We start from the raw sequence: 27,892 nt of genomic DNA, 5'->3' as shown, positions 1-27,892 counted from the left end.
CTTTGGTCTGGAAAGGGCATTCAGCCCATTAATACCCATTAATATTACAAAGTTAGCAGCAAAATGAGTGTGAGTCATTTTTATTTGTTTTTTACTCTCTTATGGGTAAAATGAACTGAAGGGGTTTTATGTTCGAAAACTGTGTGTGTGTAAACATTAGCTGTCAGTTGTTTTAGTTGCTGTAAATCTGTTCACTCTTCATTTGAACAAAGAACTCTCTAAAGGTTTTCCTGGATTGCACAGAGCACAAATAAAAGCAGTACACATCCTGCTGAACCAGTACAAATTCCCAGATATTCCAGAATCATTTCTTGTTTTCCTTCCTCTAAGACATAGTTTTCTGCCTCCGATTCCCCAGAACACCCGCCACTTCCATGCTCTACCCTCTGCTCAGCCAGATTGCACAGGGGTACATTCAGCCCCTGAATGCTTGATGAAGAGGCAGCAGTTGTTCTCTATATCATGAGTATGCAATTTGGAAGAAATCAGTTCCCACAGTCATAATTTTCCTGTCTTTTGAAGCAAATATTCTGTTTATAATGGCAATCACAGGTTAAGAATCGCAGCCTCTTCAGCCTTTCACAAGAGCTGGATTGAGCTGCGATATGGCAAGGCTTTGGGAACTTTCTCGAACTTTGCTGTTCAGCTTCAGGGTTTGAAACTTAGCTGCAGGTTGAAACAAGTTTCAGTTATGAAAGGTGCTCAAATCCAACTGCTACTTTAAAGTCACTGAGTTTCGTCATTTTTCTTCTACAAAACCTACATTGGATTTTTATATAGATGTACTCAGAAGCTCTGAGCTTCCACAGACTCTCAGGTCTGCCTAAGGGTCTTCACATCTTGACAGAGCCACTCGTGAATCTGGCCAGATAAACAGTGTTTGAGAAGAAACCTGTGTCCAGCTGCACTTGCAACTTTCTTAAATATAAGAATAGCCATCCTGGGTCATGCCAAGGATGCATCTAGTCCCAAATCTATCTCATACCTGGTGGGTACACGTGAGCATATCTGTTTGACAACTTAGGAGAATTTTCACTTTTAGTTGCCTTTAATTTGCTTTCCAGCTGTGGTAGTGCTGGGCCGGAACACAACTACCTGGAGGACGAGCAGCTGACAACAGTGGCTGGATACCAACTGCTTCCTGGGGGAGAAAGGAAACAAGTTACAGTGGTTCTTCTCCTGTGAGTGCTTTTGGTGACTGTAAATGGTTGATAATAAGGTAGTGACCACGTGTCTGAGAAAGCCATGTCATTCCCAGAGCTGATGATGGAAGCAGTCTGATGGGTTTAGGCTGCTCTCATTTGGCTGTTGAACTGCAGTGTCTCAGGTTTTCAAATTCAATCATTGCTGCTGTCATGCTGATTAATTTTGATGTGATTTCCCTGCCAGTTGCACGGCAGCAGCAACAGCAGCAGTGGGCAGGTATAATACAAGCTTCAGTTCACAGTTTCTATTATTCTTTTGTAAGACAAAAGAATATATCCCTCTTCCTCTTTTGCTTTTTCAGTCCATTTTAGACTCAAGATCAGAGGGAAAAATGTCCGAAGGTGCTCCTTGGCTGCATTCATAAAAATCCATCTGGTCATAGCAGGTGGAGATATTTCTCAGAAGAATAATGTGCTGAAGCCGAGATGATAAATATCAGAATAAAAATGGGATTCTCTTTCAGAGATGTTGTTCACCACTTGATTTCAGCGTTTGATTGATTAGCTTACTGTTAGTCATTCAGGTCGGAACACTGGTTCACATGACACATTGCTTATGTACGGTAATTAGGAAACCCCTTTGCAATCGGTGTGTGCATCTGGTGGAGCAGCCTGGGACACGATGTGTGCCTTGACTCAGTGAAGCGTAAGCCCAGAATAACAACTTTCATTCACAGAGAAACATGCTTAATTAGCTGCTCACAAATATGAATGAGGATGGACAATTTTCTGTTTAATTCGCATGTAAGTAATGATTTCTTGTGATATCTGAATCCTTCATGCGTGTCTGCACTGTGATTGCTCTTTCTTTTTTCTTCCATTGTTCAAGCTGTTCTGGGAAGTTTTGAGCATTCTTAAGAGGAGAGCTCGAAGTTTCTAAGGGAAAGATGCCATTCTTCCCCTAGAGCTATTTCTTACTGTACTAGGCAAGGAGTTTAATATATTTTTTTTAGTTTCCTACTGTTTGCCATGTTATAAAACTGGCAGAACTCTAAACATCTAGGAGCATCGTGGCTTGCCACTCTGTTTTATTTGAGTTTCTCTTAGTGATATCCTGAACAGAAAGTTAAAGGGATTGAAAGCCAGATCTTCGTGACTTTAATCCAAAGCCTGCCTACTGTTATGCTTATTGAAGTCACACAACTGAGAAGAGACGGTGAAAGATACTTTTTTATTTCCTCATTCTCCACAGAAGGATTTGACACAAAACCTCCTTGCTCATTTTCAAGGGTTAAATGAGATGGATTTGCTTTTTTACATGCGTGTATACTTTATCATAAAGAATAACTTCGGTAGCATCTGTCAGTTCCAGGACTGCAGTGTGCTAAATACTGTAAAGTAATTAAAAATAAAAAGGATAAAGTAGGGATGCTCACTAGTTCTCTGACAAGGAAATTGTTACCCTTTTTGTTTCATAAGCATGTGTTTTTATACTGATTATGTCCCTCACCTTGGGGGAGCCAAGGGAAACAAGGATCATCACTGAAGAGCCGATAGTTGAGCTTTGATCCATGTGGAATCCCATCTGAGTGAAGAGAAGTGTATTTATTTATTTTTGGCATCACCTCCTCATTGGGAGGTTTGTGCTTTTTAAAATCTCTGTGAAGTAGAACTTCATACTGGAAATGGGTTTGGAACGCAGGTAGGAAAGCTGTGACAGCTTTTCTTGGGAATATGAAAGAAGCACATCTTAAAAACAAAGCTTTATTTCTGAGGCTTCTCACTGGTGGAGCAGCTCTGTGTTATACTTTACTGTCAACTGAAGCCAAGCAGAGTCTCCTGATGTGTATTTCCTATTGTGAAGTTCTTTATCATTTCCTCCAGATTTGTTAAGCTTGTCTGTAATGTGGTGTCCCAGTTACTACAGCCAAAAGATACGGCAGAGCATGCAGGTAGAATGAAATTCCAGTGCCAGGAGTTGCAGCAGGCAGTAGGTGTGCGGTTCGGCTCCTGTGTCTCAGTGCAAGCAAGGAACTAGAGGCTCGCTTTTTTCGCTGCATGAACTTCCCTTCACAGCTCCATGCGTCAGTGAGGCTTGCTCTGCACTGCTTCTGTTTTAGTAAACATATCTCTAAAGGGAGCACCTGAGAGAACACCACCACCACAGTTATCTATCTCATTTCCCTGCTTGGAGTGATTAGGGTGTCTTTAGGAGGCCACTGGAAGGGGAAGCAATGAAACTCAGGAGCTACAGGAGTATGGTAAAACTCTCTGATAGCTTCTGGTGGGAGCCCACAGTGCTTGTGGAGTGACTGCTGTCCCACAGGGCACAAGAGGGTGCTGTGCACTTAGCAGATAGCTGGCCAGGCCCTGTGTATAGTAATACAGCTTACAGTATCCAACTGATGCAAATAAAAGATTACAGAAATAAAGCTTTACTATCTTATTAGGTAGAAAGCTTTTCAGAATCTCCTTTGTGTCATCCAAAATTGCCTGAAATGTCTGCAAGTGAGGGAAGCTTCAAAAAGATTAAAGAGAATTTCTGTTCTGTGAGGGAAACAGGTGAGGTAAGGAAATAAGCAGGAGCTAAGGAAAGAATGGAGCTGAAACAGACAAACTGAAACAGGAAATGTTATACAGAGGAAGACAGGTCAGAGAGAAACTCAGAAATCCAAGGTGGCAAGAGGAAGGTGTCAGACCCTGGCAGGTGGCCTGCGATGGCAGGCACTGCAGCTGGTCCTGTCTGGCAGAAGATCAGTGCTATGTGCTGGCACTGAAATGCTTGTTTGCCTGGATGCTCTGCCTCTGTTTGACAAACCAGTGGGATACCTAGCCCAAAATAATAATCTGTAGCCTCCTACCAGCCCCTCCACAAACATCTCGGACAGGAAAGCTCCACAAATATCGTGGAGAAATTGCAAAATGCATGAAAGGGTGCAGCATTGCTGTGAAAATAGTGTTGCTTAGAGTGCTTCCCCTATATCAGCAAGAACACACGCAAGCAACTGAGAATGGGAAGGTCCCTTTCATACAGAAAGGAGCAGGAGTTGGAGCAAGGGCTGGAATTCAGGGAAGCTGAGTCCTGTTCCTACCTCTGCCACTAACATGTTCTTGGATCTTTCACAAATTGTGCCTTACTGTCTGGAGTCTCCCATCTGTGAAATAGGCGTAATAACGCTGAGACATCTTGGAAAAGAAAATGTCAGGGTCTGATTTCGAACATTTGATAGGAAAAAACAAAGAGTCTGCACAGGGGAACCCGTAAGTGCTGTGTATTGATAACTTCACTGGAGAACCACCTCGGAATGTAAAGTGAGGTACGTCATTACTGCAAGACACCGTGTCAGTTAGGCTTTCCTTACTGACAGTGGTAGGAACAGCTTTACCTCTGACCTAAAGCCTTCACTGAGTTAGAGAGGGGCAGAAAAGCACTGAATTACAGCAGGGGCAAATGTTTGCAAGACATGGCCTTCAAAGTTTACAAGGCATCAATTCTGCATGAGAAACACCAGTCACGGTTACTTGTTCTTGCTGATTCATTGGATGAATCCTGACCACAGGAGTTATTTTGCGTGTCCTTTTTGTTCAGGGGTAGTCTATCAGCTTTCCACTTCCTCTGTAATTTAAAGGTAAATATTTTAAATCAACATCACACAAATTTAATTGGACTTTCCCCTAGTGATTTATAGAGGCAGCTATGCCCATTTCTTTCTGGGCAACGTCTTAACAGATATTCAAAACCTGAATGACAGACACATGGATGTGTGTTATGGGAGGGGTCTAGTGGCTTGTTCGAGGTGGTTTGGCCAAAAGACGCCTGAACTAGAAAGACTTGGAAAGACTTGGTGCATTGCAAGATGTGACAGAGAGAGGCTCAAGTCCCTCGGTCACACTCCAGCTCCAGAGCCCATTAGGAAGGAGTTATGTAAGAGGTCTGGTGATTTTGGAAGGTTTTAATTATCTAAGGTGGTTCTGTGCGTGCTAGAAAATCATCCCTGTGTAGGGTTTTCTCAAGTGCTTGTGTGTGTGTGTACTTGTGTTTGTTTTGCAGCACAGTTGCAAGTGCTGCCTTGGCTTCTGTCCCATCCATGACTGTTCCCTCTTTGTGCCCACCCTGGTCTTCTATCCAAAGTTCCCTTTTAGCAACCAGATTTCATCCTTTGTGCATCAGGCTGGTACTCTCAGCTCCTGCTGCGCACCTTCAGCAAGCACTGCTGTCATCAGAAATGCTGGGGCCAACGAGAAAGGCTGTGCAAGGAAACAGAAGCATGCAAAAGGTATGCTCCCTGTGCTCACCTTAAGCCATAACACAAAGCCAAAGTCTTGTGCAGCGTAACGTGTTTGAAAAAACAGTGATATTGTGGCATTTCACTCGTAAATCTGTAATAATCCTTAATAACAGAGTGACACAGCAGTGCCTGGCACTGTCTGGTGGAGCAGATGCATGGAACAGCCTCACCTTCAGATTGCTGTTTAAGGAGGGTCTTTACTGAATGAAAGGGGAAGGGGAGGGGGCTTCTCTTACAAAAACGGTACCACTCACTGAAGGAGAGGGTGGTTCTACCTTCTGTATATAAATGTAACTCTTGGTGTCGGGAGGATATGATATCTTAGATGGAATTTTTTGTACCCTGTCCTGAATGAATGCTCTGAATTCAGTTATGTGCTCTGAATTCAGTTATGAAATGACCTTAAATCAACATCACTGGCCTCTCTTTGATCTGGGAATGAGCTTGCCAATGACATTTGAGTTTGTGCTTTAATCTTTAGGATGTGCACACCAAAATACAATCTGTCTTTTTAGAAAATCCTCATTCATAGCACGTAGGTGTGGCCCAAGCACTAGAGTCCCATTTCTGTCTGCTTACAGGATGTGTGTAAAGAGGGAGTGATGGAGTTAAAAGTTAAGCTTGCAGCTGGCAGAGATCCTACCTTTCTGGGTGTGGATTTGGGGGTGTCACAAAAACACAGATGCCTTCTTGCAAAATCATCTCTGCTGATTGAAGCAGAGAGGCAGGAGGCAGGCGGATTGATTGTCAAATATGTTTTTTGCCCTGCAAATGAAGAAAATCCATTCATTTTTAACTAGCTGAAGATCTGATCCATATTTTTTGCTTTTATCTGGCCTGAAGGACATTACTAGTGCCATATTAGAAAGTAGTCATTTAGGTTATTAAAACAGGAAAACAAACACCCTCATTTTTGAGACCATATTCTTTGTTGCCGCAGTAGATTATTCTCATTGATTAAAAGATAATGAGTCATTTAAATAATGTTAATGTGCTTGCCCTAAAAGCTGGCAAGGCACCCAGAAACAGCACAAGCTATTTCTCCTTGTCTTTGCTGCTCTTCTACAACCTATTTTACAAATGAAAGAGAAAAGAGACAGTAGCAGCCAGCCGGATCCTTCTGACCCTCACCTGCTTTTCTGTCGGGTGTTGATCACTTTGATGTAGGCAGATGTGAAGAAAGAAAATCATTTTTTTCATCAGGGTGCATTACCTGCAGGGCTTTTTAAACGTAAGCTCTTGCTGCCAGAGTCACAGGATTAGGTGTGATTTCCCGTTTGCTGGAATATACAGCAAATATGCTACCAGGCTCTCCGCTTTTTTTAGCTCACAAAAGCAAGGGAGTCCTTTGAAAGGTCCTCGGCTTACCCAATCATCGCTCTTTCCCTCGCATTGTACGGCATTATCATTCTCTGCCAGTGTAAATCCTCACATATGCCTGCCTCCCTCTCCCCTTCAGTCACTGTCTCCCTCCCCCTGCCGAGCCCGCTGCCATCGGATCGGGGCTGATATGTGATCTCCTGGAGACGAGCACACACACACACACGAGTCCCAGGCACTGCTGCTCAGCTAGGCAAAATGTCCTTCTCTTAGGAGTGGTGCTCATCACAGCTTGCAAATCCTTGACGATGTTGCCATGCTTTCCTTTCTGCCTTCTGCCTTTTTCTGTCTTTGTCTGCCTGCTCTTCTTACCCGGGGGTCATTTTTGTCCTGCTGTCTGTAGCTGTATGGACTACCACACCATAGACTGCCGGGATCAAGGACTCCCAAGTGTTCCTAATCCATTTCCATTGGATGTACGGAAACTTCTTATAGCCGATAACAACATTCAGGCGATACCAGCTGACTTCTTTATATTTTATGGAGATCTGGTCTATTTGGACTTCAGGAATAACTCCCTCACCTCTTTAGAAGAGGGCACTTTTAGCAGCTCTACCAAACTGGTGTATTTAGACTTAAGCTACAATAATTTAACGCAGCTTGATGCTGGGATATTCAAGTCAGCAGAAAAACTGATCAAACTGAGCCTTGGAAACAATAACCTGGTGGATGTGGATGAGGCTGCTTTTGAGAACCTGGAACAGCTCCAAGTGTTAGAACTGAATGACAATAACTTACAAAGCCTCAACGTGGCAGCCCTGGAAGCACTGCCCTCCCTGCGGACTATACGCTTGGAGGGCAACCCTTGGGTCTGTGACTGTGACTTTGCCAACCTTTTCAGCTGGATACAGGACAATGCATCCAAGCTCCAGAAAGGTAAAGCTCGGTGGCTTACAGCACAGTGTGCACGTTGCTTTGTATGTGTGTCTCGGAGGGAAGGAGGGTTGTTGGTCAAACTGTCTGTGCGTCCTGCCTGCAGTGACCTGAGCTGCCTTTTGGTCGAACTGTAATTGCATGCTTTCAGCAAAAGAGGCCATTAAAATGATGTTGGTTTCTTTTTAGCAGCAGGTCTTCCTCCCAGTTAAGAAATAAGCTTTAAAAAATAAGCCATAATAATTTCAATTTATAGACTAAACTCACCTAGGCAGTAAAGGAGCCTTTTCAAATTCATTGTGCCCAGAGCTGATTCTCTTCCAGACCTTGGTTTCTTTCTACAGTAAGCCCTTTGAACAGCTAAATATTCTGTGCCAGCTCCTTAGGAAAGTTGATTTTCCTCGCATTTTACTCGTCAGCTACAAAGCTGCTACAGAGGAGTTAAATCCACAGTTTATGCAGCTGTGGTTGTCAGCCCTTTCCCAGAACTATTTTGTTGTGATGTTCTGAAACTCTGTTCAATAGTGTGATTATGGTGCTTTTACTGAAATAGCACTGCTTCCAATATTAGGAATAAATTAAAATGGCTCTGGAACACCCCAAAATACAGGATATGTAATTCTGGTATTTGGGCCAGTAATTTTCAGAGGAGCATGGACAAAGAAGACTGCCACGTGTCCCTGGGAATCCAAGGATTTGCTCCTCATTTCCCACCTGACCCCAAAGCCATCCTCAACCCAGCTTTAGCAGGGGATCACCTCGCAGTTCTGCCTCCCAACAAGCACTGGAGCAGAAGCTCCTGCCATCGAGCTGCCCAGCTGCTAGCAGAAGGGCGACTGCTGGGAGCACAAAAGCTTGTAAGGGCTGCCAAGGATGTACAGGTGTACACGAAATCACTGGGGTCTGGGCTTTGTCCGAGGGATGACGTCCCTGCAGAAGGTGATGAGAAGTAAAAGGCTGGGGGAGAATCTCAGGAGAATGGGCTGAGGTCGAGTAAATCGTTTGTTGACTTCAGATGCAAAAAGAGAAAAACACTGCCCAGGAATTTCAGAGGTCTTTTGTCTCCTCTCTTGATCATCAGTTTGCAATCACTTATTCAAGCTTTTTCTATGCTCATGACCTTGGGTGGCATTTTTATTATACTCATCTAGGTTGCCTTAAATATTCTTAGATGTAAATACTAATAATAGTAATAATAGTAGTAGTAGTACTAGTAGTAATAGTAGTAATAATAATAATAATGAAGTATTTTGAGGGATTTTTTTTTTTTCCTGTCTGCCTCAATTAAATCTTTACCCTTTGTGCACCAAACCAAACCTTGACTGTTCTTCCACCTTCCCAGTGCTCTAGTGAAAGTTCACTCTGTTTGAGCCAAGTATTTGCCCATCTCTCCTGCTGGCTCTCAGCCAAACATCAGCTCACTGCCCCATGCTTTCCATCTTTTCCTGAACTTTAAGCTCCTTCCCCTTTGTCCAGACTGAGTCTGCTCAGAGAGAGCCTGTTGCAGCCCATCTCTCTTTCTTTTCTGTCAGTGTTTTTTAACCTTATCTGAACTTATGACTGGAAATCTTAAGAACCTAAGTTTTTCCATATCATTGTCAGTGTTCCCCAGCATCTTGCAAGCTTACAGTTTTTTTTTTTAACAGTATTTTATCTCATTTAAAGCAATGGAAACTACATTTCAGTCAAACAACTGAAAAATAATAATATACTAGCCTGTTTCAGTTTGGTTTGATTTGGGAAGACAAGGAGGAAAGAAGCAGGTATTTAAATGGCTGCTTTTCATAGCTGCCCTCCTGCCCATTGCCTAAGCAAATGCTCTGCTTTGCGTTTCGTCCCAGGTCCAGATCTACCGATTTCTTTGCAGCCAGTCATGTTGGTGAGGCTTCAGAAGAGCACGCAAACTCAGCATCTTGATTGCTCCTTGTGAGCTGCTGTCACAAACAATGCTGGCTGCCTCCTTTCATAGACTAGTACAACATTATTCCTGAAGGTGAGGGCAAAACTAATCCCCAAAAGAAAAGACCCTCTCAGTGCCATTTTAAAGCAATACAGCCACAGTTGAGTGCCTTTTAAAACAACTTTCGGAAAGTTCATGTAGAACTAATTCTTACGATTGGGATTTGATCAGGTTTTATACACAGTCATCAGTTTTTAATGAAGTTACAACATTTTACCAATTAGGAGCTAATGATGTTAGCTGTATTTGTCTGCTTGTACTTGTCCAAAGCCCTGTCTGCCTGGCATTTCTGGTGGTATTACATCTTCCCTGGGAGGAGTGGGAAGAGCAACTCAAAGACTCAGCATTCAGACTCGCTGGCTTCCTCATGATACTGCTGTGAGGTTGGAGGCAAGTATTCTTGCAGCAAACACATCAGGATAAGTAGGGCAGCAGGCATTGTCCGGAAACACTGCAAAAGAGAAATATAAGAATACATTTTCAGGGTCCAAGAAAAGAGCTTCCTTATCTTGGCTGTATATTTGTCTCTTGTAATGCTGCAGAAGCTCGAGCATTTCCATTGCTCTATGAATGGAAGACAGAAGGATGGAAAAAAGGGCTGGCTGGAGTTTTTCTTCTCTTGATTTTCTTTAAGAATATGCTGTGATTTACACTACAGAGCAGTTTAGTGACAGACTGATGTTCCCAAGCCTTTAAATGACAAAATTTGTGACCTGGATTTACTGAGAAGGGAAATATGGAAGGGTGAATGACGGTAACTTGCATCAGTGATCCCCAGCATGTTCACACAAAGTACAAAGAGCCGCAAAGAAGCTAAAGGCTCTGTACAGTGTCATGTGTGTCTTCTGCTGGATTGGGATGCTTCAGAATGGACTAGGAAGGGAACAGGTATGCCAAAGTGGAAAAGAAAGACACTCCAACCATCCTGTGGATGAAGTAGGATCCAGGCGTGCAGTTTGGAAGTGTTGCATGGCAGTCCCTGGGGAGTCAGAACCAGTAGCGAGAGAAGATAAATGGCTGGGAGAAATACACTGGCAGGCTTACGTATAGGGAGTTCATGTTGATTCTTCACTTTCAGTGACACTTAAAATAGTTTAATGTGCCCTGTCTGCATGTCTGAGAGAAATCACTCAAGCTGGAACTGTTTACGAAGCCTAGCCACTGTTCCACCTTTTAATTTTAGCACTGCAGTAAAATGTCATGCTGGTCAAACCTGCCCTTGTTTTTTGCAAAAGAAACACCAGCTTGCTTTAAAAATCGGAGTTTTGTCAATCAGAACAGAAATCTTGATAATTGATCCTGAAACTCTCTACCTCTGCAATTAAGGCCTCTGGAGAACTCAGTGATCTGAACAAAAGACATACTTTAACTCATTAGCTTTGCAAAAGCCAGGTCCGCTTTCTTTCTGGCATGCTACCAGAAAAAGCTTGTGAAGTTACAACTGCTGCTGACCTGCCTGACTGGCTGACTGGAAAGCCTCTTTCCAGCTGTGCTGCCTTTGCAAATCTAGCTCGTTGCTGCACACAAGCAGCTGGGATTTAAATCATTTTACAGATCCCAGCAATTATGCATCCAACCTAAATTTCTAACTAAAGCATTGATTGGCAATAAGGAACTACTCTCACACGCCAAATTTGCAGGCAGAAACTGCCGTAAAAGTTTTGCAATGAAACTTGGCGTGCTACCTGCTTTAAAAAAATAAAAAAGCAAATATATCTTTCTGTTTGTAAGACAGATATCAATAATGGAATTTTCATCATCCTTGAAAACCAACAAGATTTTTACCCTTTTGTTTGGTTAATAATGGATTAAAAAAACGAAAGAGTGTGCATAATGCAGTGCAGAGGAAGGAACTGTGAAGGTCAGTGAAATGGTGCTAAGTGGAGAAGACATAACAGTTGTTTTTTTCCCAGAGAAGACACAAAGTGTTCACTGTGGGTCACAATGAGACAGTTAAGTTGTAAAACTTAAAAAGATTTTCTGTGGAAGGGTGAGTTTGATTTCAGAGTCATTTGATAAGCCTGAATGACAGCATGATGGTTGATGATGCACATTAAAAGCTTCCCAGTAGGAGGAGTATGGAGATAAAGAATACTGGATAATTTTTATTCATTTATTTATTTATTTTTAAATAGAAAAGCTTCTGTAAGATCTCTGTCCCCTTAAAGACAGTTGTCTTTCATGGAAGGTTTTATTCCATGGTGGGGCAAACAAACTCTCAGAACAAAGAATATCTTGAAAAAACAGAAGTCTAACTTGGTCTTGAATGTGTTGTTCAAAGAATTCAAGGAAATCGCACATCTGAGGTGTATGCTATTATCTTCTAGTTTCTACTTGCATGTATTTGTTCCACAGAATCCTTTTTACCTTCTTGAATTTTACAAAAAAACATTTGATAAGCCTGAAGTTCTCTAAAACGGGAATTGAAGAAGGCAGAGGAAGAAGAAGAGAGTTTGTTAGGAATCTGACAGAAGTAATTAAGAAAAATATGATAGAAAGCAAAAAAGGTACTGAATAAAGGGGAAGGATGATTATTGGTTAAATATCTTTTGTGCATAACACTTCAAAGCTTTGAATTTAGTCCAAGGAAATTTGCCATTATCCTTCCTTCCTTCGTTCCTTCCTCCCTTCCTTCCTTCCTTCCTTCCTTCTGTCCATCCATCCATCAAGTCACCTTTGAGATTTGCGTTTTCTGCTGTGGTGGGAGCTGGAAATCTTACAAAAATACTCACCAATTTCTAACGTATGGAAGGGCTTTCTTCTACTTTCAAAGCTTGTGTTCTGTATCACATTCTATCTTTCCTATAAATGCATTTTTTTTTCCTGCCTTGTCTCTTAACCTAATTTTTCCAATGATACTGCTTGAAACTCTGGGCTCATCCAGCAGAAGGTTGTGGGCGTCCATTACCTGCAGAACTGAGTTCCAGAAATGCTGCAGTTTCATCATTTAAGTACAACAAGCTTTGATGGAATAAGTTTTTGGTGAAAGGTGCTGTTTAGAGTGCATGACACTACAAAAGAAATTTCTCGAGTCCTTCTGAGCATCTCATCTTGAAGGTAATGGATTCAGTTAAAATGCACATAGCAAAAGCAAATGCAAAAGGTCTGCAGTCAACATATTAGAGTGCTTTGTAGAAATCTGCTGCTGATTTTTACTTCCTGTGAACATGCTTTGGGCAGCTGTGCCTCGTTTGCTAATGACTAATGCATTTTTAACATGACTTTTAATTAGTGCTTGAGTATTCCTCAGTGTGACAGAGTGTCTCCTTTCCATCATCTTACCCTTGTTTCTTTCCTTTTTTTTTTTTTTTTTTTTTTTGTCTTCTTGGTAGTTTATTTGGAAAAAAACATTTCAGGAAGTTGTGCAGAGTTTCTGGGACTGCAAGAAACATTGTCTGCTTTTCATGCTAGATGCAATGGTGCTTTCTCAACCTTGTGTGGTTAACAAATACTCCATTTAAGTTCCCCACTATCCATTGCATGAATGAAAGGTTCTGCTGCCCTTTTTATTAAAACAGTATTAGATAGACCTGAAGCAATTTACTGAGAAGTTTTTGACTGATCATTCTTATTTGCACACTGACATTTCCAGAGAGACTTGAAAAATTCATTCAGGATTGGCCAGAGATGGAATTTCCAGTAGGTTTTTACTCTCTTTGATAAATGAAGGCAATATATGTTTTGAGTAAGATGAGCTATAGAGGAGGACTGCAAAGCCTATGTGACAACATGAAGGCCATATCTAGGACCGTGTTTTCCTCCTCATTTAATCAATTTTTGCTCCACTTTGGAAAGTTTTGTACACAAGGTTACAGATCCTTAAGAGACCCAGAGCATTTTTTGAGTGCCAGTATTGGTACAGATTCTATTTAGCTACTTTTAGGACTTCTGTAGCTGGTACCTCCCCAGTACGGACGGATAGTTAAACTGTGGTAAAGTGCTGTGTTTCCATTCAAGGACTGTCCATGCAAAGAGTAGGAGGGAAGGATGGTAGTGAGAGGAGAGGCAGGAAAAAAGCTAAGAGCAGGAGACGATGAGACTGTAATCAGCCTTCTGGAGCTGGGTGCTTGAACTGAATTCAGTACAAAAAGCAGTAGTTGTGAGATTCAGAAGTGAATCAGTGCAGTGAGAATGGAATGATTTTTGTAAGCCTGTTTAGAAAGGCTGTGCCCGAGGTGATCATCTCTTGGTTCTCCACGTCCTTTTATAATTCCATTCCAATCCAAGATATGCTACTAAATAAATTTATTCTGTAAATAAATAAATAAAACCCACAACATCACGCCTCTGTAGTCCAGGCCTTTAGAGTAGCCCTTAGGGGCTCACTGAAGATGGTAAACATTGTCTTCAAAACACAGCATCCTAATTATATGTAAGTACAAGCTTCATTTCACCTTCTAACCTAACTAAAAGCTGGTAAAACAACTCAGCTTTTTGTGAGTCCTCTTGACTTACCATTCTTTATCAGTACCTATGTTCATCTGCTATGTAGACAAGGCTGCCTTAATTTCATGTACTAATATAGAACCAGAGCAAGCTTCTGCTAATCAGGACAGACTGTTCTGTCCATTACAGCTCAGTTCTTCCCGGGATATCATGCACATGCTAGCACATCACTAGTACAGAACATAATATCCAGTTTTTGGAAAGGAACTAAAAGCCCTAAAAATGCCCATTCAGCAGCTTTTATTCTGTTCATGCAGAAACTCCTAAGATAAATAAGTATACCTAACAAGTGCAACAGATCTGTTTCTATATATATGTATATATATATATAAATACATAAGGTGATATCCAAGGCATTTTCAGTAAAATGATCTGGCTGCCACTGCCTTTTCGCTGTTTCTTCCATCCTAAGGTTTTTTGGAGTACTTCCATCTGTCAGGATTTCAAGATGTGAGGACAGTTTGCAGTGTGGCACCTAATGTTAAACTTGACAGTTTGCTTCAATGGCTAAATATAAAGTACCTTCTGATGTTAAACTAGGAGACTCTAGGGCATTTGGCCATTAAAAAAATTTATTTAGAGGTCTAAATATAGGCTTCAGGTTTTTTTAAGCCTTACTTTTCTGATAGCTTGAGGCTAATTTTAATGAAATTCCATATCTCTTCAGAAGCAAAGCCTCTCTCACTGCTTATTAATAGATCTAATACATTAGTGATGATGTTTAAGTCGACTAAAGAGAACTATAGCTGGAGGGAAAATACCATACAAGAAATAAAACACCACACTTAAACATTTCAAGTCCGTGTAAACTACATTCAGTGCCATGGGAGAACAGCTGAATTCCACCCAAAAAGGCAAATATCAATTTTATTTTTCCTAAAATATTTGAGTAGCATATTATAGTGCTCTTACAGTTACTGGAATGAACACATTTACATTAAACACATTTATGGCTTGTTTCATACATTGCTCTGCATGTATTCCTACATGTATCAGTGTATGTATGAGTGGGCATTTTCATAATCTCATACTAGTGTGCATTGCTGTACATTGTTAGATTATACATAATTATATAGATATTTCTTTTAATAGTTGTATTATGTGAAGTCTACAAATACCCAATAGAATTGGGGCTTCCCTTTCTTTTTCTTTTTTTAAACTCAACCTCCAAAATAGAGCAAGATTTCCCAGTTACAGACGGTTAACAGGCAAAGCCCACAATATTGAAGTAATACTGAATTTTGGAAGTTGTCCAATAAAAGGTACAGTTAGCATAGGTATTAAGAAATCATGACACAAGGAGTCCTGCAAATAGTTAGGTCGACCTGTGTAAGTGATATGTGCTGCCGCTTGTCTTCAGCCAGTGGAATATAAAACAAAGGCACAACTCACAATGCAGTCAAAATATCAGCCAAACAAAAGACCATACAAAACAAGCAAAGCAAAACAAAACCAAATCCCCTGCTTCTCCCTTTAAAAATTATGGCTCTAGAGCTCCAACAACTTCACACTCCCCACGTAACTTAGATATCTATTCCTCTGGGAACAGACCCATATTTCAACCCATTTTTTCAGTATTTAGAGACCAGCCTATGCAGAATCTAGCACCTGGCCCTTGACTAGGATTTCAAAGCATTCCCTTTTTAAAAGCAAACAATTCATTACAGCCTGGCAGTGTAGTGCATCTGCTTCTTCAGAGGACAGAGCAGAAAGTAAGAGCGCGTGACATTGTCCTTGAGACAGCTGGAGTTTTTACAGATAATGTGCTGGCCCTGACCAAAATAACAAGCTGTATATTTATAACGTGCTCACACTTGTTATTTCATTTACAGATTTGTTTGGTATGAAGAAGCAACTCTTTGAACATGTTGTGGGAGCAATGAGATATATATATAACTATCATCAAAGGTTTTCTTGCTGCAATAAATATTGAACCTCCTTGTGATACCCTTTATAAGAAGCTTGACTGATTTTTTAAAAGAATAAATAAACAGGTTGTACTGAATTAAAAGTGCATCTATATAACAGAAAATGATATAATTCAAGTAGTCAAAATGTGTGAAAGCCGACCCCTAAGGTTAAATGGCACTGTCCTCCTCTGCAAGTCTTGTGTGGAGGGTGCTCGTGTAGAGGGTGTGTGATAACCTGGGATTACTTTCAGATTACTTTCTGCCTAAGCAAAGAACAAAACTGGCCATGTTGCTAGGCACGAATGTAACAGGAGAGGTGGAGCACGTAACATCAGTGCTGCACACACTGTATGCCCATTTCTTAAGGCCAACCTACTGTTAGTAACACAAAGAAAGTTCCATACTGCTCTGGAAGGAAGCAGCTGAAATGGCATTGTTTGTGTGTTGTGCTAGGCAGACGTGCCCTGACCTTCACATTGTGGTGTTTTCAGGTAAGCAATTGGAAGCTCTGGTCTAATACTGGCTGCATTAGCTTTAGGAGGAGAAATTCCTCGTGTCACTAGAAATAAAGCTGCTAAGCTTGCTACTATTACAAATACAGGCCCTTCCAAGTACTCCAAATTCTCTTTGGGGTCAAAATAAAAGGTTCTGTTAACTGTATCAGTGTTTGCAATAGTGTCACAACACAGCTGAAATACCTCCAGAAGAAACAAAAAACCAAACCAACGTTCACTGAGCAGGATGGAATGATTGATGTTCCTCTCTCCCTCCGTCACTGCTGTGTTTCCACTGCGCTCTGCAGTCCTTCTGGGTTTCCAGGATGATTTCCAGTATGATTTTAGCAGACTGCTTTGTGCGTGGATAGAAGTCAGTTCATTCATGTCTTGGGCAAATGGTGCATACGCAGGGTGGGTGAAGCATTAGCTGGGATCTAGCAAGGCCTCTCTACCGACCCCTGGTTTATGATGTTGTGTTTTGCCTATTGGCATCTACTGTTTTCAATGACTAAGACTTCTGAAAAACAAACAAACAAACAAACAAACAAATCCTCAAGGCTAAGCTAGCACCTTGGAGTGTTGAAAAATAAAGCAAGTAGAAAAATTGTATCTTATCTATTTGGTTTGAGAACATGACCTAGATTTCAGTACCGATTGCTACATGGAGAGAGAAGAGCTTTTTTATATCTCTCCATTGTATAATCAGACTCAAAATCAGTACAGTACACTGATTCTCCTAGCAAGAAATATCCTCTCAGTGACTTGGTATGTTGGCAATTCTCTTCGGTTTGTATTCTGTGTGCTGTGATGTTAGGTGAAAGCATCGGGGAAGAGGAATAGAGCTCAGAGCCTACAGGTTCCATTTAGGTCTGTGGCAAAACTGCTGCTGGTAACGCTGATGAACAATTGGGCTCTTTTCCCTCTAGGATCATGAGCAGATGCTGCAGCAGCAAGTTATTTCTAGAGGCAAGGGCTGCAGTAAGTAGAGCTGTTGAGAATGCTAGTTGTTTTTTTGTTTGCTTGGTTTTAATTTTGTTTTTCCTCTCTCTCTCTCTCTCTATAATATATTGTTTTTCTGCCTTCCTTGTGAAAGCTTAGATTTCCTACTCCAGCTCATCAAGGCCACTGCAGCACAGAGATAATTTTAAAAGCTGGCAGATGAGGACACCAGAGAATTTCTTTCACAAAGTAGAATTGTTTATGGTCACCTGTGCAATCTTTCTTTAGACACGCTGAGGACACAGCTCAGCTGTTATGAAAATAGCAGTGCTGATAAGAACTCAGCAGTTATTAATGGTTTGTTTTACAAAATGAAGGTTTTTGGTGTTTGTTTTTTTTTTATGCTTGCTACAAGTGAAATGGAATTTTAGATGGCATATTCACTTAGACCAGGCTTTTCAGCCAAAATATTGCTATGTTCTTTTCCTGTTAGCAAGGAACTCCTCTTCAAACAATTTTTCAATAGGATACACTAATTTTCTTGCTGTTTCTATGCAATAGCAGTAACTGCTTTGATTACCCACTTCAATTTATTGAAAACTGTTCCCTTTTTTAAAAGCTAACTGGAAAGACACAGGTCTTGGAGTCGAAGGCTATGGCTTTTCTCTCCTCCCTTATTTCTTATGGCTTTAAATAGGAAAAGTGCCCATTTGTGTCCTCTTTTGTTTGTCACTCCGGGTCTTCCCCCGGAGTTGCTGTTCTGAAGTCTAGATGAAAAGAAAATAGGGACTCGGTGCCAACAGCTCTAACTTCTGGTTTGTACAAAGAGCTCTATCACAAGCTACAGAGTGCAGGAGTGTGTACTTCCTCTCACCATCTGTGCAGTCACAGGCACACTCCAGTGCTCCACTGTGTCAGCCTGTGCACAAGGCACGGTGTGTGTGAACACCGCAGGTTCCAGATTTCCAAAAGGCTCGGAGAGTGTTTGAAACCGGGTGGCTCCTCTCCTTTGCAGGCCAGTTCCACAGACAAGAGGTTTCAGAGGTCTGCAGAGCAAGTTGCCTCGCCATCTGCCACGCAGCAGCAGTGTGCTCCAGGCTCAGGGAAAAAATGTCGCCTGTATTCAGGTGGCAATTTGCCTAGAGGAAGCCGTTCAGCCTCGGGCATGCTGACTGTTGTCCTGTTCTGCTGGCAGCTTTCATTAGGTTGTGGGTGAGAAAAGAAGGAAAGCAACAGAACTTTAAGCAGATAAGGCAGATACACGATGGCTTTTAGAGATTAAAATTTCATACAATCAGCATTGATACCGGGTCAAATAAGTCAGGGTGATGCATCAAATGGATCCCCAGCTGACTTGGCTAAATCTTCCTCTCGAATTAACATAACAGCTAGGCTGGATCCAGATCGCTAGTCAGATCTGTATCACAAGTGCCAAGAGCCTGGGTTTTGTAATAAAACATAATACACCACAGCAACTCAAGCACAAGAAAAAGTGGAATTTGTAAAAAGCAGAAGAAACCTTATTCCACATCCTCTCTGCAAAGTGGCACAGCTGTGCAATGGAAACACCGAGTACAGTGAGTGCTCACAGCAATGCAGAGTCTGAAACCGGGATCCCATTTTGTGATCATCAGCAGACAGTAAGTGTGTGTGTCAGGGAAACCAGCAGCAGCTCGCATGTCATTAATACGCACTTCTTGTACATCCTCCATACATTCATATACTCAATAGCAAGATAAAAGCTATCTTGCTGACTGTGATACAGACTTCATTCACTTCACTACTTGTTCCATTCCAGCCCATTAAAATACTCTCCTTATTTTCCTTGGTGTGAATGAAGAGGGAATCGAAGGCCTTTACTGCCTACTACCAAATTATATTCTCAGCATTGCTTAAATTTTGATTTTTTTTTACTTTTACTATGAAGAACCCACCTGTAGGCATTCTTCAGTAGTGCATGAAGGAATAATATCTGTTAGTCTGTGTATCTTATAAAAGTGTTGGAGAGAAAAGGTTGAAATCAGGTCAGAGTCAAACAAGCATCCTCTAAGCCTAAGATTTTTTTTATTTTTTTTTGAGCAGGAGAAAAAGACAACTGTAGTTTTGTGCATGGAAAACAAATAGTGTAGAAGGCACTTAAATGTGGAAGGAAACTCAGTGTCCCTTTTATCCTGTGTTGGAGTCTGAATTTGTGTTCAGAAATTAGTAGAGAAATACTTCTGAGTCTCCAGGCATACTGGGTGCAACATTCACACTTTTAAATCCTCAAAATCAGAGCCCCAGGTCATACCTCATGGAAGAGTAAGGGTGAAAATATTGTAATCTCTTGAGGGGGTGCTCAAGAGGGCTATGTAATGGCTTTTAGATAGTGTCAGATTTTGTTCAAATTTTTCCTGAATTTCATACAAATTCATAAACCTGGAATTAACCCTTAAAGTCTTTCTTCAGACATTCAGTATCTGTCCAGAGCAACAGAAGGATTCATCAATATTCCTCTGATTTGTTTCCCTCTCCTCTTCTTTGCAGGTCTCCATGAAATCCAGTGCTCCCTGCCTGTAGAAAATAGAAGAATCTTTCTGAATGAATTATCTGAGGTCAGCTTTAGTGAATGCAAATTTAGTTTGTCATTGACGGACCTTTTTATCATCATCTTCTCTGGAGTCGCAGTCTCCATTGCTGCAATTCTATCAAGCTTCTTCCTAGCAACTCTAGTACACTGCTTCCAAAGATGTGCTCCCAGTAAAGATGACGATGATGATGAAGACGACAGTGAGGACTGAACTTAGTCTATATACTTAAATCTCCTTGGTTTGTAAGTTACTAGATCATCAGCCAATGTCTAGGAAGAAAACTAGACTAAAAGCTTTAAGTATGAATTAGATGAAGCCAATGTTTAAGGTTGCATTCTAATTTTGTGAAGGTCAAAGGTAGGAATTGCCGTTTGCATCTGAGGCTGTTAGTTTTACTTGCATATGTATCCTGATGCAATGAGATCAGACTAATTTCTATGAACCTTAATCAAACAGTGCATTTCAATTTGAAGGCTGGAAGAAAAAGGAAGAAAGGGAGGAAGAAAATCTAGTGTTTTAAAAAGACTAACAGCTTCCACATTGTCCATCCGGTCAGATGCAGATTCCTCCAAGCACTTAATAGCTTGTTTCAAATGCACTTTGAAAAGAACTGACTAGATGGAGGCATTTCAGCTGGAAATGTGGAAGCAAATTAAAACCGTCTTTCCCAGGACTAAGCAGTGGGAGATTCTAATAACTCACACAATATTCCAAGTAACAAAATGCAATTAAAACAATTCCTAGAACTGTAGAAAGCATAGGAAGGTTGGCATTTTCTCTCTATAATTGTTCTCTCTAAACATTCATTCTTCTTTTAATGGCACAGTTGCAGGCATCATTGAGCCAAAACTCCTTCTCTATAGATGAAGTATGGTTCTAGATCTGAGTCATCCAATGCAGCTGCCTGGCACCTCTTTGATTATGGCACAAATACTGACTACAAGATTCTTTTGCATTTTCAGACACATTGAAGTAAAGGAATTCCTATCCCTGTAATGCTAGGCCCAAGGAACTGTTGCAGTATTCAGTCTGTTTAGTTATTTTAAAGCACTAAGGGCTGTATTCTGCTCCTGCTTATACTAGAGTAACACAACTGAAGTGAACACCGTGATCCAAACTGGCAACTGTATAAACAAGAGTGGAATCTGGCCCAAAATATTTCTGACTATTATAGATTTGTCAAAACTTGAGCTCTTCTATATAACGGTAGATATTTTTGTTAAAATGAAAAGAGACATTTATTACAAGTGATTTTTGGAATAGTGCCGGACAGCTTTTTAGGATAAGTATATTTTTAAAATATTTGTAATGGAAATATTTTTTTAAAGCTCTGTGTATTTGAAGTATTATCTAGAATAGCCATGAGGGCTTACTTACACTACAAAATAACATAGTAATAGCAACCTAAGGACTGTATGCTATTATAAAAAATAGAACTGATAAAAAGTAGCATCTATTTAACTACTGTAAATGCTATCCTTTCTTAAAATCATTCTGGTTATAATATTGCCTTGCTCAGTCAACATGAATGGACTTTATGGACAGTTGGTTCCAAATCTCTTGTATCTGTCACACTGATTGTTCAGGCAGACAGGAGTGAATACACTGTGTGTGCTGAGGGGTACTATGGTCCAGTAGATGGGGTACAAGATTAGGACTCAGGACACCTGGGTATTGTCCCTGTCTAACAGTGACCGGCTCGAAGACTTTCAGCAAATCACTTTTTCTGTCTGTGCCTCCATTTTCCTACCTATGAAATGAAGATCATAAGAACTATTTATCTTTTTTTAAGTGCTTTGAGATATACAAGGGGGAGGGAGGCACTGTACTGGGGCTGTGTGTAATGATTATGTATGTAAGGCTGATGCAAAAGTTACATGACAGATCTAATGGGATCTCACATCAGCACGACTTAGCTGTGGAGTCGTGACATCAATGGAGTTACTCCACTGGCTAACACAACTGGAATGGAGTTTGCACCATGCTGAGGTTAAAACCAGCACAAGGGTGTTTACTTCTGTTAGCTCTACAGCTTATTCAATGTGACTTAATGCTACCATTGTTAGGATTATTTCTAAAAACACAATGGAATGGAATTAAGTGGGACAGCAAGAGGAGATTCTGTATCAATACTGTCTTATGTTATTCTTATTCTTTCAAAAGAAATGAAATGACATGACTTTCACTGTGTAGTGCCATGTTTAAAAATAACACAAATATATTTCTAATTTCATCATGGGCTTTCATGTTTATTTGTATGTAAAAACAGTAAAAGAGGGGTTTTGCAGCATGGTTGGAAACATACAACTTGTTGCCTGGTGCAGTTCATGCAGTACGCTCCCTTTGCAACAAATATGGATATGTTATCAACAGTTTTATATTTAGAGCTGTGCAAATGGTTCAGTGGTGGAATAAGAAACTGGGTCACACCTTTCTGTTGGCAAGTTTTATTACGGGCTCAAAGCTTGCATCCAATTGGCAAAACGATCTGTCCTACCAAACTTTCCACTGAGATGTCAGTGAATGTTTCAGCAAATTTCTACCCATACTTTAGACACAAATTTATGGTGCTTTTTTTTCATTATCCTGTAAGGTTGACTAATTTTGCAGAGGTCTTATCTCAAACTCAACTATTTTGACTGGGTTCTGCTCTTACTTGCAGGTTCATCCTACCATGATGCCTCAAAATGAAGATCTAGATTTGTGTAGAGTTTGTAGCATTTTGTTCAACCCAACATAAAGCCCTGAAAGCACTGATTTTATTTGGATCTTAGCACCCCTCAGAACAGCAAGGAACAGAGCAAGCTGACACCCACATAATCCAGTGCAAACTGAAGAGCAAGGCTTAGGAAAGCTTTATTTATGAAGCTGCCTTTCTGGACGCTCCATCACATCAAAGTAATTTTGCACAGTATGTTTGTTTGTTGTTTTTTTTTTGTTTTTTTTTTCCCGTATATGAAGTTTTAATGATGTCTCCCCTACTAAGTAATGTATAATTCATAAGTATTGAACTCTTCCAGTTAGCAATATTTATTTATTGTAGGCATCAGCTGTAACATACTATTAATATTGATTTTCCATATTTCTAATTACTAGTAAATGAGTCAGAACTTGGATTTAGTTCCTATTGGGATTTTTGTTATTTTATGTTATTTTATGTGATCTTCAGAGCAAAACATTCCCCAGCAAAACATTAAAAGTAAATTTCACCATGAATAGAACTTTTGAAAAAGTGGCCTGAAGGTTGCATTATTATTGCAATCTGAGCTCCACAAAGGTGGTAGCTTGGAGGTAATCCCATCTCCAGCTTTGTGGACATGAGAAGTCTTCTCATGTAGGGATCTTTCTATGGATGGGATCCAGTGAGTATGTCATCTTCTCAGACTGCAGTAACTCCCATTAAGATGAGTGAAGTTGCACTTTTTAAGTGTAAAAGCTGAATTTAGCTTCCCGTGCAATGCATTGCTAGCTCAGGAAACACTGTCTATACATTGTTATAAACGTGCAGTAGCAAGTTCATCTTCCTTGACAGTCTTCTTTCTAAAATGGTTTTTAAAATAATTTTTGTGTTGGTATCTCCCACCGTCAGAAGTGAGCAGGCATTCTACCTGCTTCAAGGAGAAGGAAAGATACTATGCATGACCCAAATAAAATGTTGCCGGCTCAGAGAGCCAGGAAGCAGCTGTCACATTGCCTGCAGATATGTCTCCTTGATGAAATGCTGGATCTTGGTATGCGTGAGAATCCAAGAAATGTGCAAGAAAGCAAATCTGCATAATGTAATTGAGATACAGACTGACTTTCTAGAAGCATGCACATTGGTTTAAGAAAATGTCTAATCCACAGAATATTAAAATGAAGATCACCTGAAGCGACTGTCCAAACCTAGCATTTCATCCTCAGTCAGCCAGTATCTTTCTGAGGCAGCTTCATCCCTGCTGTGATTCTCACTCAGATGTGAATATTAATGGGTCAATTTTTGGAGCAGCATAAAAATACATAAGAAGTACCTCGAAGGGATGGAAGCTCTTAAAGAGGAGCATACTGCTTGTCTCCCTCAGATGCATACTGCAGGGTGAGCCACTGTACACTGACAGCTAAAATTTAGCCCAGCATACTTAGAGAAAACGGTCTTGTCTGTTGGCTGTGTGAAGCACTGTGTGTGCAATCACCTACAAATGTGGATAGGATTCAACGTGCTTGTGTAGTAGGGAGAGGGTGTGTGTGTATCACAATACTAGAGCTTGCTGTAACTATCACCCCTGTAGACAGCCTCAGTGGAACAGCTGATGCCTGATAGGGATGCTGAGCCTGAGACAGTCCTTCATCCCCAGCGGAGGCCCCTCTGTACTGGCTTTCAAACCCGTGGGAGCAGCTCTGTGCAGGACCTTTTACTGATTCAGCATGTGCTGTCTGCCTACTACGTGAGTAAATGAATTTAGTTTCCGAGGGTGCTAGCTGGCACGCTCCTGACTTAAGTCCGTGTCCCCCAGAATAAAGGAGCAGGGTTTTGGGCAGTTTCTGAATCCCACCGTTCTTCAATGTACCGCTGGCCGATGTTACTCTTTGTGGTGTGACCTGTTTTTACTGACATCTAGTGGCAACCGAGACGCTTTACTGTGGAGGTAAGTCGTGATTCGTTGTGGTGAGGGTGTCATTGAAATGCTAAATCCTCGCATACATTTTCCATAAAGAAACCAGAAATATACAGTAGGTAATCAAATTTCTTGGTGTAGAGTAGGATCTGCCATAGACTCTGAGTACCAAGCAGCCTGTAACACACACAGGTCACCAGAAATTTATTTCATGTCCCACCTGTTAATGTTGGAGCAATGCAACCATGTCATAGAATTTCAGAAAGTAATGACAGAATAACCTCAAATACATCATCTAGCATCATCCAGTGATAAGTTAAGCATTGTAATAAAAATACTTCAGTTGCTAATAAGATTCCTACTCTCATCTTGCCACCTTCTTCTCCCATTGTGTCTTGTCTTCTGTATCTTCATATCTTGTCTGTACCTGGAACAACAGAAGCCCAGCCTGGTACTGTTGCTGCATGGTACAGCAACACAAATCACCAACAATAGCCAGCAGACTAGGAAGAACACAGTTTTGTTTATACTCACCAATCATCCATGTATGACTGCAAAGAGTTAGCAGGAAAAACCTATTGATTTTAAACTGACAGAAGGCAACAGGAGAGCTTCTGTTGCAAAGCAGAATGCCCATATTATGATGCGTCTCTCCAGTTCCCATCAGCTCTCACACCCCACCCAGAGCTCCACGAAGCTGTGTGGAATCGTGTAACATTGGGTTAGCACACATAATGTGCTTTTTTGCAGTTGTCAAAAAACATACAAGTAAACACTTCAGAGCAGGATTCTACTGTTGTTTTTGTGGGAAGTGAAAAGTTTGCAGGGAGGTTAGCAGCAAATAAGGAGTGAAGAAGGTTGGGTTAGAGTTGTTCAGTAGAGTCAAGTTTGCTTCAAAACAGCATTGGTTTGATTGGAGAGCTGCTTTCTCTCCAATTTCTGCTAGTAGTGGTGAGTTCTAAAGGTTAGCCAGTTCATGCCCAGGTATGAAATAAAACAGCATTTTAAAGAGTATTTCACACAGAAATGGATGCTGATAGAGTTTTTAAAGTTCACTGCTCACAGGTGAAGCACCAATTGCCTTTTTGAAGGCTTTAATTTGAAACTGCAATGTGATGTGTGAAGTAATAGGCTGTACAAAAATCGGTCATCTGATCAACCCAGAACTGAAAGTAAGAAACATCTGTAGAGACGATGATGCTAGCAAGACATGCTTCAAGTGTTTCAGCAATATGTGAGGTCACTCCTCCAAGCTTACATCACTGGAATGTCGTGCTTGGACACTGACAATTCCTTTTTTTTTTTTTCCTCCTGGTCATGCTACTCACCGTGAGATAAGGAAAGCACAAGATAGGTATTGTACACCACCTTCCAAGCTCCCCTATGCTTGGAGAGTGAGCCAAAAAATAATTGAGCAGTAAATCCATCTTTGTGACCTTTGCTTAAAATCTAAATGTGATACAATCCAGCTAACTAACATACCCAGGCATAGCTCAGTGGTGTTGTGCAGTGCTTTTGCTCTTTAATTAGTGTGGAAAGACTTTACAGCAGAAATAATGTGTAGTCTTCATGGTATTTAACAGGGAATTAAATGACTGTGAACACATTTGACAAACAGTCCTAGTCTATTTTTGCCCACCAATTTTTCTCAAATTGAGTAAGTGTCGCTCTCTTAAGAGTAGATTAGGTTTGCAATTTGCAGTGGGTTAAAGTATTACTCTTTATCCTTTGAAGATCTGGCTTCAAATGTGAATTTGGGTCACAGGAGGAAATGACCAGAATAAATCCCTTAAAGGTCATTTTGGTCAGTTGGGCAAATGCATAGAGATGTCCTTATTAACAATATAAACAGTATACTTGAAGAGGAAGAAATGTTTCTCTGAACTCCAAAAGATTCCATATAAACATGGCCCCTAATGGTTTTTAAAATGCAAGGTTTTAACTAGAGAGATGAGACAGATATGCTGTAAATATCATTAAGCGGGGAATGAGACATAATGAGATTAAGGACCAGTATTTTTGTAGGTGACTGTTATTTTTGATTTACGTATTTCCTTGAGTACTTACCATAATTTTAACATGGTGATGTTAAAGCCTACATACTGGCAGAGAAGCGTGGAACAGTGGCAAGCAATTAGTACTAGGTACTGGTTTAGAGCTGCAGTGTCTTAACTGGTAGTCCTGAAACGTCTGCCCATCAATGCTGATTCACTATGCAGAGCCTTGCTTTATTCAGAATAATTCAGTTGCCTTGTGATTATGGTCTTTTTTTTTTTTTTTTAAACCTGCTTCGCATTCTAAAAAGATGCAATAAGAAAATGTTTCTCTATAATTGATTTTTCTGTTTTCTTCCCAAAAGGCAAGTCCCAAATGTCATTGTATTAACTAACCTCAGATGATACTGTTTAAAAAGTGGCAGGGGAGTGATGTATAAAATATTCCGTATTTTCACTTCGCCGTATTTACTTTGCCACTCAAAATCCAATTGTAAATTATGTTTCCAAGAGTGGTATAACATTGAAGTAAGTCCAAAATAAGATACACTGTGTCCACAGCTTAAAAAAAAAAAAAAAAAAAAAAAAAAGTAAGAAAAATCTTTTTAGTGATTATTCAGTCTGGAATGACTTTTTTTTTTTTTTTTTTTTTTTTTTTTTTTTTAAACAGGCAGAGTAAAATAAACCCTGCCACACTGGATTTTAAATGAAAGCAGGGAGTGTTCTAACCATAAACTCATGAACATTATACTATGTGACAAGAAAATGACTACAAATTTAACACAGCCTAATTTATATTATCCCTTGAGGGAACAGAAGTCATTAGGCTGAGAAGTTTGCATTGTTTTCAGAAGAAAGTGTTTCATGGAGGCTGATTTCTTCAAATTTCTTCAATAATGGCATATGGGGCGCAGATTATTCACCACTGAGTAGTGTGTTTGTGCGAGTGCATCAAAGGAAGTAATTGCTTTCTGCTTAACCTGAACCATACTTTAAACAAAAATAATTCTAGCTGTATGTTGGCCTCAATTCTCATTTCACTACGATTTGTTCGGGATCCAATCCTTATCTGGTAAAGGTTGGTAGGGCTCCATTAACTTTATTACTGTGAAATGCTGATTTACCCAGGGAAGATACTGCCTGGAAAATGCAAGCTCTGCAGCCCTCTGCGTGTGTATTTCTTCTCTCCAGTTTCATGCAGAAAGAGAGAACTCTGTGGGCCTTTTCCACTGATGGTCTTTACATATTTTAGCAGTCTAAGTTTGTGATTTCTGCATTGGAGGGTGATTCCTGA

The 27,892-nt window shown here is 40.5% G+C and overlaps 1 protein-coding gene across 4 annotated transcripts; it reads left to right on the top strand.

Moving 5' to 3' along the window:
* Positions 1–6,789: 6,789 nt before the first annotated feature.
* LRRC38 (leucine rich repeat containing 38) lies at positions 6,790–24,433 on the top strand. Of its 4 annotated transcripts, none has more exons than XR_011804676.1 (4): positions 6,790–7,690; positions 19,966–20,033; positions 22,672–22,907; positions 24,278–24,433. XR_011804676.1 is itself a non-coding variant. In XM_072026973.1 (3 exons), exons 1-2 carry the CDS (start codon positions 7,063–7,065, stop codon positions 20,217–20,219), a joined length of 882 nt encoding a protein of 293 aa, XP_071883074.1. In that variant the 5' UTR covers positions 6,816–7,062; the 3' UTR covers positions 20,220–20,251; positions 22,672–23,123. The 4 variants fall into 4 exon arrangements, 2 of the variants coding, with proteins under 2 accessions (XP_071883074.1, XP_021129250.1); XR_011804675.1 differs by having other exon boundaries at positions 6,816–7,690; positions 19,966–20,251; XM_072026973.1 differs by lacking the exon at positions 24,278–24,433 and having other exon boundaries at positions 6,816–7,690; positions 19,966–20,251; positions 22,672–23,123.
* The last annotated feature ends 3,459 nt before the right edge of the window (positions 24,434–27,892 follow it).

This window comes from Anas platyrhynchos, chromosome 22 (genome assembly GCF_047663525.1).
Source record: "Anas platyrhynchos isolate ZD024472 breed Pekin duck chromosome 22, IASCAAS_PekinDuck_T2T, whole genome shotgun sequence".
NCBI classification, from domain to species: Eukaryota; Metazoa; Chordata; class Aves; order Anseriformes; family Anatidae; genus Anas; species Anas platyrhynchos.
The sequence above is the reverse complement of the archived record's forward strand: the minus strand, read 5'-3'. Positions and strand labels throughout refer to the sequence as shown.

Coding starts and splice junctions, on each gene's coding strand:
- LRRC38 (XM_072026973.1), top strand. CDS start 7,063: ATGTTGCCATGCTTTCCTTTCTGCCTTCTGCCTTTTTCTGTCTTTGTC. Junction 7,691..19,965: donor TGCATCCAAGCTCCAGAAAG/GTAAAGCTCGGT, acceptor TCTTCTTTGCAG/GTCTCCATGAAATCCAGTGC.